Here is a 17,122-nt window from a genome sequence, read left to right as displayed (position 1 = left end):
AAAGTCATTTTTTTCCCATGCCGTTGTAACTTTGGTCACTAAACGAACTGTTGTTAAGTTGAAGACTACCTACACTACTTTATCTCTATTAGTCAAATAGGACTCTACAGGTAGTCCTTGACTTACGACCACAGTGGAGCTAAAAATTTCTAAGTGAGACCTTTTATTAAGGGAATTTTGTCCCATTTTACGACCTTTCTTGTCCACCGTTGTTAAAAGTGAATCACTGCCGTTGATAAGTTAGTAACTTGGTTCTTAAGTGACTCTGGTTTCCCCAATGACTTTGTCGGGTCACAAAAGTTGATCACATGACCTTGGGGACACAGCAATGGTCATCAATACGGATTCCTAAGCCATCTGAATTTTGATCACGATTATGGGAATGCTGCAAAGGTCGTAACTGTGGAAAACGTACAAGAAAAAGTTATGTCGCTTTTTTCAGTGCCGTTGTTAACTTTGAATGGTCACTAAATGAATGAACTGTTGTTAAGTCGAGGACTACCTGTACTTATTTCAGGGGTAGGCAACCTTGGCTCTTTTATGACTTGTGGACTTCAACTCCCAGAATTCCTGAGCCAGCCACGCTGAGGGGAAAGGGAGAGGCTTCCAAGCTGAGCCACGCTGGCTCAGGAATTCTGGGAGTTGAAGTCCACCAGTCATAAAAGGGCCAAGGTTGCCTACCCCAACTTAGTTCTTCTCAGCATGCTTACCCAGTGGTTAAATTGGCACCACCACTTACCTCTAGCAACAGACAACTTCCTCATCTGAAAAGGAAGTTTGGACTTTGTTCCACAAAAGATTAAGGGGGACGGGACTTTCTGTCTTTTGTGGAACAAAGTCCAAACTTCCTCTCTCTTTTTGGAGCAAGGCATCTAGGACAGCATAACCAAACCAAGATTTGAGTCCTTCTAACGTTGGGCTAGAGCAGTGGTTCTCAACCTTTTTAATGCCGCGACCCCAACCGGTCGTAAGTCAAGGACTAAACCGGTCGTAAGTCAAGGACTAAACCGGTCGTAAGTTGAGGACTTTCCCTGCCCGGGAGCACCGCACATGCGTGGTTCCGCCCCCTGCGCCGGCTGAGGCGTAGCTGGCAAGCGGCAGAGATGGAGCAGGCCGACCACCAGCTGGCCCAGCCCAAGGGAGGTAAGGCACCCGCTGGAAAAGGGGGAAAAATGGCGGACAAAAAAAATGGCGGACAGCGTTGCCTGGCGACCCCCATGAAATGGTCGATCGACCCCAAATGGGGTCCCGACCCACAGGTTGAGAACCACTGGGCTAGAGGCTGTCTACCCCACCACCAGCCTTAGCGTGAAGCTCTCTATTGTCTTTGTAACCCAGCTTAGTGAAGAAGGGAAGCGGTGTGAAGAACTGGCAGTAGCCTGAAGGCTAAATAGGGAGGGCGAGGGGAGAAATAAAAGAACGTCACACTTGCTAAGTAGGTATTATTTATTAAGGCTTGTATTCTCCTAGAGGAAAAAGTTAATCTGATGCTGTTCCATTACTCCTTACATCAGAAGTAACAGACAAAGCTATATGTTCTAAATACAAGTCTAAATGATACAGCTTAAAACTTTCATTTAAATTGGAGGTCCTCTTGCGTAAATATTGTTTTTCAGAAGATATCTGCTTTCTAATATAAGTAAAAGATTCTCTACAATTAAACACGTGCAGATTCAATGTGCTAGAGCAACAGGCATGAGCACCAAGAATTCATGCTAAATTTTTTGAAAAACTCCGGTTGGTGGCCACTTCTTCCGACAGCTTCCTCATTCCACAAAAACATGACAGAAGATTCATTTCTTAAAACAGCTGTTTTTACTCATCCAACAGAAAAAAATAGGCACACGCACACACAATCAATTTTAAACATCTGAAGCATAATCCATCATATAAGTCTGAACTAAGATTCGAGATTAAAGCTCACCATTATTAATATAAAATCTCAAGTGACTTCCTCAAGGGAGTGAGTGGTGGGGGGAAACAGGGGGGGGGGGCAGATTAAAAGTAATGAATTTAATAATATTAAAAAGCAGGGGGGAAATTAAAAAGCCACGTTTCGCCCAAGCCCCTGCAATGTTGAACACATACTTAAATGGTTAAAAGCTACAGATAAAGCAAAAAAAAAAATTATGGTAGGAAATTTGTCAGCTTTTTTTTTTTGCAAGATATGATACAAAGCAGATGTTCACTAATGTTCACCAATTATAGACAAAATAATTTAAGACGTAAAGTACAATCCATGAGGAATATTTCTCATGCAATATCCACACAAAAATAATAATAACTGCAAATGATGAAAATGTACAATTGTGTTTGTGTGAAATCCCATCTATACTTCTTGCATGCGAAATTACCCCTGTGAATTAATGCCTTTTTGATTTTCCGTAAGGCAGGCAGAAGTATACTTTCGACATTTTTTCAAAAATAATGAATGTGACAGATAAAATTGAACTTCATAAAATAACCTGAGCTTGGCTAAATTAAATGTCAATGTTTTTTGACACAGGTTATTTCTCAAAAATAATAATAATAAAAAAAAATAAAAACCCCAACCGATATTTGCGTTTCTACTTCCCAAACCGACTGTGGGAATGGTGAGACAAGGGGATCTGTGGTACGTAAATATAAAAGCAATGACTCTTCAGATTAGAAACATAATTTGTGCTGCAATTAAAAGTCTTTGGAAAAAAAACGCTAAATATTTTCAAAATCTTCAATTGCAGATGAACTTGTTTAACCAACTTAAAAAAAATTAAAAAAAAAAACGAGAAACATCTTTATTAATGGATTCTACAGCATTTTACACAGAAAAGATTACAACTTAATGCATATTCAGCTGGGCAAACAAAAAACAAAAACCAAAACCCCAACCCCTCCCACTAGTGTACTTAAAAGATGCAAGATTTGAATTTTCCCCTGCAAAAGAGAGATATTGGAGCTGAAAGCTTTATAATCTCCTGATGCCAGAATACACAGCACCAAGGCATTTTTAAAAAAAGATTCAATTTTTCATAATCAAATTTAATATCAGTTCTAGTATATATATATATGTATATATATATAGCAAACCATATATGCTTATTCTTATTGTTTATTTTGATTCTGACGTTCCTGCAAAGAGAAAAACAGGAAATTAGAATGTGAAAACCCATTAAAATCTCTTTACCCGTCCTAATTTTTTTTTTTTTTACAAGCCACATCATGCTAAAATAACGGGACACCCAATCTTTTTAAAATTTTAATTTCGTTGCGTGTACACTGTGCCCTGCATATGATGTAACAAGAGTGGCTTATAATAAAACACAACAAGGAAACCGCTTTCATGCCATGCTATATATTTTAAACATATCACAATATAGCTTTTCGTGATAATAATTTCAACTCCTAAAGCCTAAACTAAGATACCTAAAGGTAATGTTTTCTGTAAAATTAGGTAATACTCCAAATATAGAGAAGTACATTTCTTTGTAAATTACAACACCTTAAAAACCAGGCTTAAGAGGGGTATACTTTATAGTTTCTAGAACTCTATAGAAAGTGATGTAATCCATGATACATTTAACTATCTCTGCTGGGGGTGTCTTCACAGCACGCCAGAAAATAGATATGAATGGATTATATAATGCGGAAACATTTCAAGAGTATGAGGAACTTTAATCTGCAGTGTAGCCATCTTCTCCATCAGAAATAGGTACCATAAAGTACATCGTTTCAGCACAGACACACAAGCCTGTTACTTCAAGGGCAGAAAAACATTCATGGCTTGGCTCAAAGGTGCTTTTTCAACTGGATTTTGTTTTTTCCTTGAAGACCTTTCGCTTCTCATCCAAGAAGAAGACTTCTTCAGTTCTCTGTTCGGTTCAACTGACGAAGCTTCTTGGATGAGAAGCGAAACATCTTCAAGGAAAAAACTAAGCCCAGTTGCCTTTGGAAAAAACACCATGACCTGGATGACTGAGAATCTCCATAGAGATTTTGTGACTTGGGACCTTCTTCCGTGAAAACTCTCTGAATCACAATTTTAAAAATGGTGGCTCCAGTATCCTGAACAAGTGATGGCTTCTGTTTGGATATGATCTTCAACAAGATGGTATAGCATCTATTTCCCATTCAACATCCTCTCATTCCTATTGATTTCATGCTTACAAAGGGTTTAAATTAATAAAGAGTTTGGCTCCTCAACTCCATTTTTTAAATGTTTATAAAGGCCTAAAACCTTTGTGAGTGAAAACCCCTTGGCTTATCAACAGGATATATATATATATATATATATATATATATATCCTAAACAAGGTAAATCATGCAAATATTTTCAAGGGTACTTTAGACCTGCATGTCTTCAAGAATAGTCTCAGCCATTTGCTGGTTCTGCATCGCTTCTGAAACTGAATGGGATCTTTAAAACAGGGAAATACAGTACTGGAAACATGTAATCTTCCAAGTTTGCTCAAGCTGATGATCACTCCTTAGAAACAATACTACGGGTACTGCAGCCACACACTTTACTGCCTAAGGCACCATGTTTGCACTAAAAAAAATAGACTACCTGGAAGCTTCTACATTACAATAACTCCAAAGCCACAATCCATGGTTGTCTTTTAAGGTGACAGTAGCAGAAAATGATATACAGAAATCAAGTTTATTTTGCACCAAGAAACCTGTTTTTTCCCCTGTAGGTATCGGTTATATGCATTAATTTATGTGCCGGTCTAAATCTAATTGCTCTGTTGTATTCTGTAAATTATTGGCAAATATTTGATAGTTACTGGTATAGCTGAAATAACATTTTTTGGGGGGGTAAAATAAAACCTATTAAATAATGCCATATAAATACAATAACCTGTCGTGCCTTTATTGCAATGCAAGGTAAGATCATTTTGTTCTATGCTTCAGTGTAAACAGTTTAAGCTGGTTCAAGCTCACTGAAATTCTATGAGCAAATATTCAGTTGAGGACATTATCTTTTGTTCCTGATGGAATTGCGAAGTAAAGGTTCCACCTGAAATTTCAGGTAATTCAATTAAGCTTACAAAAAGGACAGAGATACTCTGACCTTGCATTTATTCCTGAGCAGAACCACCATCCTTATGGCGTTTCTGAATTTATCTACAGCTCCCAAACTAACGTCATCTTCAACTGGACTCCACTCCTGATGACATATACTGCCATTATTTCTGCCACTTTCTCAGGGTGATCTGAAACTACAGGTAGTCCTCAACTTACAACAGTTCATTTAGTGACCATTCGAAGAAAAGGGATTTATGCCTGTTTTTCACACAACTGTTGCAGCATCCCCATGGTTAGTTACATGATCAAAATTTGGATGCTGGGCAACCGGTTCATATTCACGACGGTTGCCGTGTCCTGGGGTCACGTGATCCCCTTTTGCGACCGCCTGACAAGCAAAGTCAACGGGGGAAACCAGATTCACTTAATAAGCATGCTACTAACTTAACAGCTGCAGTGATTCGCTTAACAACTGCGGCAAGAAAGGTCGTAAAAAAGGGCAAAATTCACTCAACCACACTCTTGCTTAGCAAGGTAAATTTTGGACTCAACTATGTTTGTAAGTCAGGAAGGATCTGTAGTTTGCCTTTGCTTTTTATCTATATTTGCCAGACAGCATCCATCCCCAACTTTTCAGTTAGTGTCCTATTCAAATAGGAAGCTAAGTCAGCCATACTTGATTAGATGTTGCAATCTACCTGGGCATTGTGTAGAATAAAGAGCTCTTAAAACCAGCAACTATAAGCCTTGACACCAATGGAAAACTGCAGCTGAGATACAATCTTGTGCAGTAGAACCAACCATTGTTAGCAGCAGCTGATAAAAAGAAATTAATTCTGTAAGCCTAATGGGCACCTAACTCTGTGGCTGATTAATATAAATATACAGAAACATCCCCCAGATCTCACTTTTAGCAATGAACTCCGTGTCATAGTTAACTCTAGTTTACTCACACCTCTAAGCTTTTGTGCTTATTTTATCCTTCATGTTTATTTTATGCCAGGTTCCTGAAAACTCATGAGATCTACCATAATGTGCATTTGCAATTTTTCTTTTTCTTAATAAGGATAAATCTTATCTTGCAGCATTTTGGAGAAACTAATTTAATCAGGCTACGCTTCTATTTTGTGCTATGGCTTAGTTGTTAATGCCCTTAAGAGATGTTTGATAAATCTCATTTACAGGTGAACTTTATAATCTTTGCCATAATGCTTAATTGAAGATGTACTATCACAGATTTTCCCCAACCTTTCAGGGTTGGTGGCCTGGAGCTGGTGGGGGAGGGGGGTTGGGAGGAGGTATAGTTTTGTGGACATGAGCACTTGCACGAATGGGACCGCAAATGAGTGCGCCGCTCACACGTGTATGGCCACAAACACTCGCCCAAGTGGGGCAACAAAAGCCCGCAATATTCATGTGAGTTGGGCCGCAGACATTCGCGTTGAGTGGGGCTGCAAACGCCTGCGGCGCTCACGGTGACGCTTGCGTGAGTGGGGCCGCAAACACCCATGATGCTCGCATGAGTGGGGCCACAAACACCCATGGCAACACTTGCACAAGTGGGACTGTGTGCTACACATGCGGCCCCGTGGCCAATAGGCCGTGGCCCAGTTTTGGGACCCCTGTACTCTCCTATTGTATTAATACTCTTCCAATCAATTAATTTTACAAATATTAAAATAGCTCCTGTAATTGAGAAGTACACTATTTTTTTTTCCTAAATATGAGTGGTGTGCAAAATTTCAAATTCAAAATACTCTGTCGAGATCGAATCAATTGTTCTGTGTTTGAAACAGGCTTGCTCAATAATTCTGAAAGCACAATGAGCTTGAAACACCTCAAAAAAAAAAAAAAGTTGAAACAGACCACTTTGAACATCAAATAATTGCTTTTAGACAAAATGTGGCATTCTGGATTTGTAAGGTTCTGCATGCCTGTGCTAAATAGATACCAACATCCAATTTGTATAAAAGGCTTTCATTTCCACATGGATACTTCTCAAGCCCTTTCTTCAATTAGCAGCCAGAATGTCCCACATAAGGGACAAAAAACTGCCAATCGTTGAGTTTCTTTCTTGCACTCCTCTTTAAAGCAGAAAACATCTTCCTCGCGCATGGATGAGCAATTTATATTTCACTTATAGATAGTCCTCGACTTACAACAGTTCATTTAGTGACTGTTCTGTTACAATGGCACTGAAAAAAGTGACCTAGGACCATTTTTCACACTTATGACCATTGCAGAATCCCATGGTCACATGATCAAAATTCAGTCATCTGGCGGCTGACTCGTTTTTATGACAGTTGCAGTGTTTCGGGGCATGTGATCCCCTTTCTGACATGCCAAATCAGTGGAAAGGCCAGATTCATTTAACAACCATGTTACTGCAGTGATTCACTTAGCAACTGCGACAAGGTCGTAAAACGACGCAAAGCTCGCTTAGCAACAGAAATTTGGGGCTCAATTGTGGTCGTTTTAAGTCGAGGACTACCTGTATTTTCCAAGCCCTGTACCAGCCTACATCCATTACAGCACTGAAAACTAAGCCATATTTAACAAAGCAGACACATCTCAAACCTTTTGGCCCATTACAATAAAGCAGACTGGAAAAAAAAAAAGCTGTAGGGTTGAAGCCTTGTGGGTTAAATCTGAAGAATGTGCAATATCTATCTTCGAAATAAGTTTTTTTTAAAAATAAGTCCCTTTGCAAACACTCAACTCCATTTAACCTCCAGGGTGGACTTCCCCCAACTGAATTAAAATGTTCTAAAGCCAGTTTACCTTTCGTACCACTTCTTCCTCCTCCTGGCGCTTTTCGTAATGGGAAAAGTCATCAAAGATGGAGGTTGTGTGCTTGTACATAGCAATAATTTTAAGCACTTGCTTCGCTTTTTCTAAGGGCACCTCCTGAGTGTCACGGGAGTTTGTCACTGGCTTGTTGTCATTGTTCTCCAGCCTGATGTGTCGAAGCTGGTTGTTGGGAACATCTTTCACAAAGATCCACTTGACGTCAAACTTCCCCTTCCATTTGTCCTGGGACCAGACACCGGCACTGGTGCCGTAGTCCACCGACGACTTCATTTCTGCTACCCCACAAAAATGTCCGCTGCCGTTGACGCTGAAGAGTAAATAGACCGGGCCTTTACTATTCATAGAGCGGAAAGCGCTGTCCAAACGTTTGTTGCCGTGTTCTGTGCTACACCAAATGGAGTACTTGATGGAACGGTGGATATCGTCCTCAGAGTAACTCTTGATGATGAACACGCGCCCATTTTTGAGGTTCCACTCAAAATCCTTAGGGTTGTAACTGTGAGCGGCTTTCAGTTTTTCGAGGACAGGGTGGGATTCGCCGCCGCCGCCAGGGATGGCGTTCGCTGGGGTATTCCCGGGCGGGTTGCTTTCGTTACTGGTTCCTACGCTTTGGCCAAAAGCTGCATTGCGGTTGCGAGGGGCCACCCATCGGTTTTGAGGGGGCGGCGGCTGGGGGTTCTGGTAGGGCAGCTGGGTCAGTGGGGGTGGCTGGGCGGGAATAGGCTGGATAATCTGTGGCTGCGGGATAGACTGAGGAGAAGGGATCTGCTGTTGAGGAGTTGGGATTTTGGGCATGGGGCCTTTATTGTCCCAGGTACCTATGTCCATGTTATGTTTAATAGGCGGCGGAGGCAGAGCTCCTCCTATTACAGGACCGCTTTTCGCTTTCATTTTGGGCTGAGGCTTTGCAGGTTTGCTAGCAATAGCGGCCCAAGAGGTTGGCTTCGACACTGGCAGGTTGAGGTTTGATCCGCCGTTGCCAGACAACGCATTCGCCATCCCGACGCTGTTGACCACCGAGCCTACTGTTTTCACAGCGGAGGTGTTGACGTCCCCGCCAATCTTCAGTCCGACCATTCCCTGTTCGATGCTATTCATCCCGGGTGCTTTATTTAAGGTGTCGTTATGAAATCCGGTCTGCCCGTCCACGATGGTACCCCCGAGGGAGCTGGGTGGGTAACTGTAGCTGCTTCCGTAAGCCGAGTTCTGGGTCTGCTGCCCCTGAGAGCCGCTCGTTCCCCATGCTGAGAAAGGAGGGTTTTCGGGGAAAAAATTAAACCGGTGCGGGTAAATGTTGTTCCCCAATCCGCCAGGCTGTCCAAACACAGCATCGTGCATGAAGTGGTGATCGCCGTTACTCAGCTGTCCATAGGTGGTAAGGTATGGGATAGGAGGGTCTCCTCCGGTTGACCAGGGGGCTTCACTCAGAGAGTAGGGAAAGCTAATAGAAGGTGGATAATAACTGGACAGGTAGGGATCAGTCATTGATGGATAGCTGTTGCTCTGTTAAATGACAAAAACAGCGATTTCAGATCGAGTTGTTTATTACAACATTATTTAAACTAGAAAAATACTCAGGAAAGTTCAAATCCACTCTACAGTATAAAAGACTGTGAGGTTCTTGGGCTTTCTCTGAGCTTGGTGGTTTTCTAACAGACGTTTCACGGCCAAACTAGGTAACATCGTCAATGTTAGAAGGCAGTGGGGTTTGCACTGATGATGTTACCCACTTTAGTAATGAAAATGTTTTGTTCGAAAATATGCAGTTTGGATAAGTGAGAAGTTATTTTTAAACTGGAACTGGGTATGTCTAGTTTAATGAAGAGAAGGACGAGGGGGGACACGATAGCAGCGTTCCAATATCTCAGGGGCTGCCCCAAAGAAGAGGGAGTCAAGCTATTCTCCAAAGCGCCTGAAGGCAGGACAAGAAGCAACGGATGGAAACTAATCAAGGAGAGAAGCAATCTAGAACTAAGGAGAAACTTCCTAATAGTGAGGACAATTAACCAGTGGAACAACCTGCCTCCAGAAGCGGTGAATGCTCCAACACTGGAAGTTTTTAAGAAGAGACTGGACAGCCATTTGTCCGAAATGGTAAAGGGTTACCTGCCTGAGTGGGGGGTTGGACTTGATGACCTCCAAGGTCCCTTCCAACTTTATTATTATTATTATTATTATTATTATTATTATTATTATTATTATTATTATTATTATTATTATTATTAAACCACCAAGCTCAGAAAGCACCAAAGAACCCACAGTTCAATCCTGAGCTACAAATATTCTTTTATTGATAAATGACCGCAAAGGCCTTAAACTTGAAAACATTATCTTGCTTCTTAACTCTTTCAAAGTTAAGGCAGGACAATTCATTCATATGGTTTCTCACCAACTGCTTCAAGGATTAATCACAAGACACAGAGCAATTTGAGTAGACATGTTTTGTTCGAAAATATGCAGTTTGGATAAGTGAGAAGTTATTTTTAAACTTCTTTCACAGTACACTAATATTATAATGCTAGAGCTAAATTAATCTGACTGCTTTTGAGCTGTTCTCAAACAACATATAATTATGCTGTTATATTAAACCTTGGTAAAATCAAATATTTGTAGATTCTTTGACCAAAGCATGTAGTGATTTGAAACAAGGTAGATTCCTCTGTACAAATTATGCATTTTTTTAAAAAAAACTGAGGACTAAATGCAGACTCCAGAGTGTTCTCATCTACCCCAAATTAAGGAATATAATAAAAGTTCCACATTTTATTCATTAATCTGTCGTGTTACTGATTTTCCCATAATCATACAAATTCTGGCCTTTTAAAATCATTGTTACTACACTGTCTCTTTGTTTCATGTTTTGTTTGCTCACATAATCATTAATTTTCTTTACATTCCACACTCATTCTGGATTCGACTTACCTATTTAAAATTACATTGCTTAACTGTCCATTCTGCTAGCTATTTTTGAAAACATCCTTCTACTTAGTGATTCCAGTTCAGTTCACTTCTAGGCTGATCCAGCAGCACCATTTTTTTCTCAATATTTTCTGCAAATCTACCTTTTTTGCATGCTACATTGGTTCATTTTCTGTCAACGCACATCAAACTTTCACTTAGTTTTTAAACTGCACCATATGAACCAGGAATCTTCATACTATACTATGTAGCCAGTGCTATGTTCACTTAATGTCTCTGAAAGCTCATCTCTTCTGTTTACCTTTTTCTACAGCTTGAAATGTTCCCCAGTACAATGCCCTTTGTATATGCTTTAGAGATTGGCCTAACCTACACCAGAGCAGTACATGGAATGGAAAATTTATTCTGTGAGTGGATGCTGCTCTATCACTATTGACTACACATTAATTTTTCAGAAGACTAGTATATCCTTCGAATTGGCGTACACACTCAAATCTTTCAAAATTATTTGAATGATGTTTAATCCATTCTGTGAAACTGAAGCCCATTTTAGTCCATTATTGACTACAGCAAATATAGAAGTCAGCCATAAGACAAAATAACCGAGTTCTTATCAATAAGAAGACCCTATCACATCTGGCAGAAGAGGCATGTTATAGATGCCATCTGCCAAAGAGGTAAATTTGGCGGAACTCAAAGAGGTGGGCCTTTTCTGCAATGGTGCCCACCTTATGGAATATCACAGCTCCATGCCATAAACCTGGTTGTGTCATCAGGCCTGGGGGCCTGAAGTGACTGGTGAGATTCCATTGTTGTTAATATCTGCTACTCTTTTTTAACCTTTGAATAACAATTTTTAATTTTGTGTTATCTGTACCATTTTATGGTTTTTATTGTAGGCTGCCCAGAGTCAATTTTTTCATGAAATGGGTCACCATATAAATATGATCGATAAGTAAATCAATACAATTTGAAATAGGAAGTCCTGAAGCTGGATTACAGAATAGAAAAATACTTCTTTATAATACTACATGATTTAATAAAAATTGGAAATATCAATTTAAGCCCAATCAAATCAATTCAATTTAATATTCTAAAATTGTAAAAATTTCAACTTTAACCCACAAAAAAAATTGTTTTTACTTTGCAAAATGAGTACTGTATAAAGAAGTCATAACATTCAGGGCTAATGTGGGTTTACTTAAGCCAGTATTATTATTAGAAATTCAATGAGAATACTATGAATTAAACTACAAGAATAATATGAATTATAAGCGCCTTTGATTGTATCTGTGCTAGAAAAAAATTCCTTTTAAATAAATTTCATTGCTTCCAACTGACATATGCTTAAAATCCCTTTTAAAAAAACCCAATCACTTTTCAGGCATATAGACTAACCTGATTTGACTGTCCAGAAAGATAAGGCTCAAAATCATTGTCATGCACTGTATCCTTCTGATGAAGAGAACCATTTTGCACTGAAACAAAAGAGCTACAATTATAACACGCATACTTTGAAGTTTCGATAAAGATCTGTTTTCTAAAGCATGACAGCATACACAAATAGAACTGTGTTTATTGGACAGCATTATCTATTTAGAGAAGGGGAAAAGGTCAGATTTCAACATGATGAAAAACACTTCCACATGCCCTCAAGATATCATTGTTCCTTATAAAACTATCTAAATGACAGTTACTGAATACCTCACAAACAGGTTTTTCAACAACCAGCAACACAGTTTTGTTAAGATCAAGAGTAAGGACTCAGAGAATGAATTAAAATATACTTGTCCACAAAAGGAAAGCTGGAGCATTTAGTGTGAGCAGGAAGACAAATCTGGGAGGCCTCCAAGTCAGCAAGGCATGCCAGAAAAAGATCAATAACATACTGAATGAATGGCCTTTATAAAGCTCAACCCTTGAAGGTGTAACATGAATTCAGTATAGCACTTGTTAGTGGCAAGTTAGATTGATCTAAATAAGCATACTTCTTTGTTTTATACGATAGGCACCTCACTAATAGTATTTAGTAACTTGTGGTGGTTTCTGCAACCTTTGGAATTTCACTCTAATAAACTTTTTACATGTTCCTCAGTGTGGTAATTCATTAGCACAGACAGGATTTTACAAAACACAAGTTGCCAATCATGGACTACATTCTGTCGTAATAAATAATGAAGACGAATGCTAGATATGTTCTAAGGCATGCTCTTATTTCACCCAAAACCCCAATGTGATTTTTTTTTTTAAAAAAAAAACCCTTTCATTTCATTTTTAATTTAATTGGTTGTTTTAATGGTTTTTATGTACTTTTATTGCTTTATTGTGCACACCACCCAGTGTCATCATATGAGACAGGCAGTTATGGGAATGCGATTAAATGGATTTACATATGTACAGACACATATACAGAAATTATACAGAAATTCCAGCGCAAATGATAAAGTGCTGACCAGCAAAAGAAAAAATTGACAGCCATTAATAGAAATGCATATGTACATTGCGATCACCAGAAAATTCTGAGTTATGTATATTATATTGATCGTGAACATTTATATACAGGTAGTCCTCGACTTACCACCATTCATTTAGTGACCAAAGTTAATAATGGCACTGAAAAACTGACTTGACCATTTTCATAGCATCCCTGTGGTCTTTGCAACTGGTTCATATCTGAGCCAGTTGCATGAAGATGGGCTCCAGCACGAATCCAAAAGCTCGGAAGGCAAAACTTCCGAACCGGATAACCAACCCAGATTGGATCCTGGTTCATATTTATGACAGTTGCAGTGTCCTGGGATCGTGTGATCCCCTTTTGCAACCTTCTGATAAGCAAAGTCAACAGGGAAGCCAGGTTCACTTAACAACTGCGATATTAATTGCAGTGATTCACTTAACAACTTTGGCAAGAAAGGTCATAAAATGGGGCAAGCTCACTTAACTGTCTTGCTTATCAGCCTAACAGAAATCTTAGGCTCAATTGTGTTTGTTACGTTGAGGACTACCTTCATATATATATATATATATATATATATATTATGTGTGGTTGAGTTTATTGGGCTAATTAAGCTTTAGCTTATGGAATTAAATTTGCTGTAGTGCTATTGCACTGAGGAATAATTTGAATTGTATTTCATTTTGCTTATGTAGTTTATACTGTATACTGTTAACTAGAAGCTTAGTTAATATGAAATAAAAAATTAAACTATGCTATAAATATATAAACCACCAGATACTTTACTTTTTTATAGGCACACATACACACAGGTAACCCTCAACTTATAACACAGTTCGTTTAGTGACAGTTCAAAGTTACAACAGCAATGAAAAAAGTGACTTATGACTTTTTTCCACCTTTACAACCATTGCACCATCCACGTGGTCACGTGATAAAAATCCAGATGCTTGGCAACTGACTCATACTTATGACGGTTGCAGGGTCCTGTGATCCTGTGATCCCCTATTGTGACCTTCTGACCAAATCAATGGGGAAGCCAGATTCACTTAACAACCATGTTACTAACTTGACAACTGCAGTGATTCAATTAACAACTGTGGCAAGACAGGTCATAAAAGGGGGCAAAACTCACTTAACCAGTTTTGCTTAGCAACAGAAATGTTGGGCTCAATTGTGGTCGTAAGTCAAGAACTAACTGTAGCTGTATATGCTACAAATACATAAGGCTAAAAATTCTTGAAAAGTTAAAATTCCCTGTTATCTATAAATGTAAACACATTATAGAATCTCTTTCATAATAAGGAACATTTCTTTGAACATGTAAATGTTGTTACCTTATTTTTGCATTTTGATGCTAAAACGTCAGGATTAATTTGCTATTGCTAAGAATAAGAGGTGCTAATTATATTCAAATTCACGGGATTGGTAGTTTTGCCATTAATCTATTGTCTTTCGTGAACTCCCCCATCAAATATTGCTATTTCAGATATAATCTCTACATCTTTGCACTCCCAAAGAAGTTCAAATTTTGGAAGAAGTGCTGTAAAAATAGCTTCAGTGGAAAAAGAGGAATGATGTGTCAAGTCTCATGATTTATAATCCCATAATGTTCTAATGACAGGAGTTGTACTTGCAGTACAAAATTATCATCCTCTTGGAAATTTATTACTTTTTAGTTTTGATTTTTCTTAAGGGGAAAAACTCTTTCGAAGAGAATTTTCTGACTTTTACAAAGCAAACGATATAAGAAACATGAGCCTGCAGAGAATATTGTTTTAATAATGTTGAAGTTTTAAGTTTGTTATAACTTGCTCTGTGAGGTTTTTAGTCTGAAAAGCATAGAAATTAATACATTTTAAGATTTAAGATGAAATCCTAGATAAAAATCCAATGAGCTGCACAGACACTTATGGGACTGAATTTATATATAGGAATAAACATCACTGAGAGTTATAAAGAAATAACAAAAACACAGGCTTTTCATTTTTTTAATGTATCACAACCAAACATTTGCATGCAAACATTCAGATAAATTTATCTTTAAGATCAGAACTTGTCTTACCTTTATTATCCTGCCCTTTCGCTCTCTGTCATGCCATAGCACAAGGTACAATAAAAGAGACAAAACAAATATTTGTCATTTGTTGAGACCTTAGAATAAAACAAACTAGCTATTGAAAATGTGTAACAGTGATACAATATTGTATTATGTATTCAAGACAATTACTTAGGTAATTCTCAACCACAAGATTTTCTCTGGCTTCAACTTTACTTTCTGCAAGTGTTATGTCTTTGGTTAAATATAACTTGGCCTCAAAAATATTTGTGTTAAATCCGCTTACAAATAGTTAATAAGGTATCATGGCCTTTCAGGAGTTTGGAAACAAACAACAGCCACATGTTAATAATATAATGCAATAATGATTATTAAGGAGTCAGTATTTTTTTAAAGAGGCAAATATTGGTAATTTGAAATAAAAGGCTGGAGAGTAAGAAATTCAGAGTTACAGACCACAGAGAAAACATGTAGCTTTTCAAAATAAATATTACCATGTACACTATTGATATGCAATATATTTTGAATCTGAAATGCCTCTTTTGCATCTGAAGCAGGCAGTGCCTACCACACAGAAGTGTTTTGAGCACAGTTGTTTTGAACGTGAAATACTTCCCAAAGGGCTTGAATTCAAAACTTTTCACAAACCCTTAATATGTATTTTAAGTTACCAGATAAAACATATAAAAGAAAAAGGAATGACTTCTTGGAGGACCTAGAAAAGGCAGCAAACCCTCCAAGTCTTAAAATATGATCCAGTGTGCGGGAAAGTCCTGAGAAATGTCTCTTGACACAATGAAAAGGCAAGAAATGACTGGGAAATAACCTTAAGTAACAGCTATGTAGCCTTAGGTAAGCCATTATGTCTCAGATTCAGATCCCTTAACATGTGAATTATACTATTTATCTATTTTACAGCACTAGTAGAATGATAAAAAAAACCACTATTTAAATACTACAAATAAACAGCCGGAGAAGGCAATTATAAGAGCAAAGACATACTTTTGCAGTTATGAGGAATAGTGCTTTTGTGAGTTTTCTTTTTTTTTTTTAAATTCCTCTTGGGATACAAAATTAGATGGGAATATTCACTCCCATGTAAAAGCCAAACTCCAAGAATGAGATTGATCTTTAAAACTGAAAAGTGGGATGGCCTGGTTCTACCTATGAAGACCAGAACAGTTGACACAAGAAGGAATGATTATAGAAAAATTATTAAAACGTATGCCTAAGGGTTGATGCTCCAACAGAAGCATGAAGCAAGCTCACCGAGATCAAGTACAGTCAAAGAAAATAAAAGTAGGGCCTAGCAGAGAAACAGGAAGCTGAAGCTAGCAAGAACATTCCTGCGGAAATAGTAGCTTAAAGCTTGTTCGGGATACAGAAATTTAATATCCAGGGATCTGGGTCTTCAATAACTATCTAAAAATGGCTTGCTCTGATCTAACCCAAGTCCAAACTCAGATCCGCCATCCAAGGTGCGCCGAAAGATGTGGCGGATTCCGGTTCTCTTGGACTCAAGAGCTCTGGAGGTGGGTCGTCCCCTCTTTTTTATATATATATTCTGACATTAAGTGGGCCCTCAAAGCACCAGGCAGTCCTCTAAAGCAGTGCCCCGAAGGCGGCTCTGCACGGGAGAGCCAGCAGCAGCCCAAAATCGAAGGTAGGGCTGGGCCACCTTTTAGTGGCCAAGGCCCGTACTTAACAAAGGCCCTGAAGGAAGGAAGGAGGAGGAAGGAGGGAGGGAAGGAGAGACGGGAAAGCCAAGCCGTTCGCCCAAAGAGCAGAGAAAGGGGGGGGGGCTTCTTCTTTGAACCCCTGGCCGAGTCCATTGCTTTCCCCCCCCCCGGGCGGGTTAGACTACATCTCCC

The 17,122-nt window shown here is 38.8% G+C and overlaps 1 protein-coding gene across 2 annotated transcripts in view; it reads right to left on the bottom strand.

The window, feature by feature from the left end:
* Nucleotides 1–2,017: 2,017 nt before the first annotated feature.
* Nucleotides 2,018–17,122, bottom strand: part of YTHDF1 (YTH N6-methyladenosine RNA binding protein 1) — a 15,241-nt gene continuing 136 nt past the window's right edge. Inside the window, exons 2-5 of one of the 2 annotated variants that reach the window (XM_015824331.1) lie at nucleotides 15,258–15,282; nucleotides 12,136–12,215; nucleotides 7,789–9,321; nucleotides 2,018–3,111 (exon numbers count right to left, since the gene is read on the bottom strand). In XM_015824331.1, the coding sequence (XP_015679817.1) occupies nucleotides 3,085–3,111; nucleotides 7,789–9,321; nucleotides 12,136–12,215; nucleotides 15,258–15,282 (1,665 nt within the window). In that variant the 3' untranslated portion in view covers nucleotides 2,018–3,084. Of the gene's footprint in view, nucleotides 3,112–7,788; nucleotides 9,322–12,135; nucleotides 12,335–15,257; nucleotides 15,283–17,122 lie in introns of those variants that run through there. The other variant, XM_015824330.1, reaches the window with a different exon arrangement.

This window comes from Protobothrops mucrosquamatus, unplaced genomic scaffold (genome assembly GCF_001527695.2).
Source record: "Protobothrops mucrosquamatus isolate PMUCROS unplaced genomic scaffold, P.Mucros_1.0 scaffold2205, whole genome shotgun sequence".
NCBI classification, from domain to species: Eukaryota; Metazoa; Chordata; class Lepidosauria; order Squamata; family Viperidae; genus Protobothrops; species Protobothrops mucrosquamatus.
Note: the sequence above shows the minus strand (reverse complement) of the source record. Positions and strands in the feature narration are given on the sequence as shown.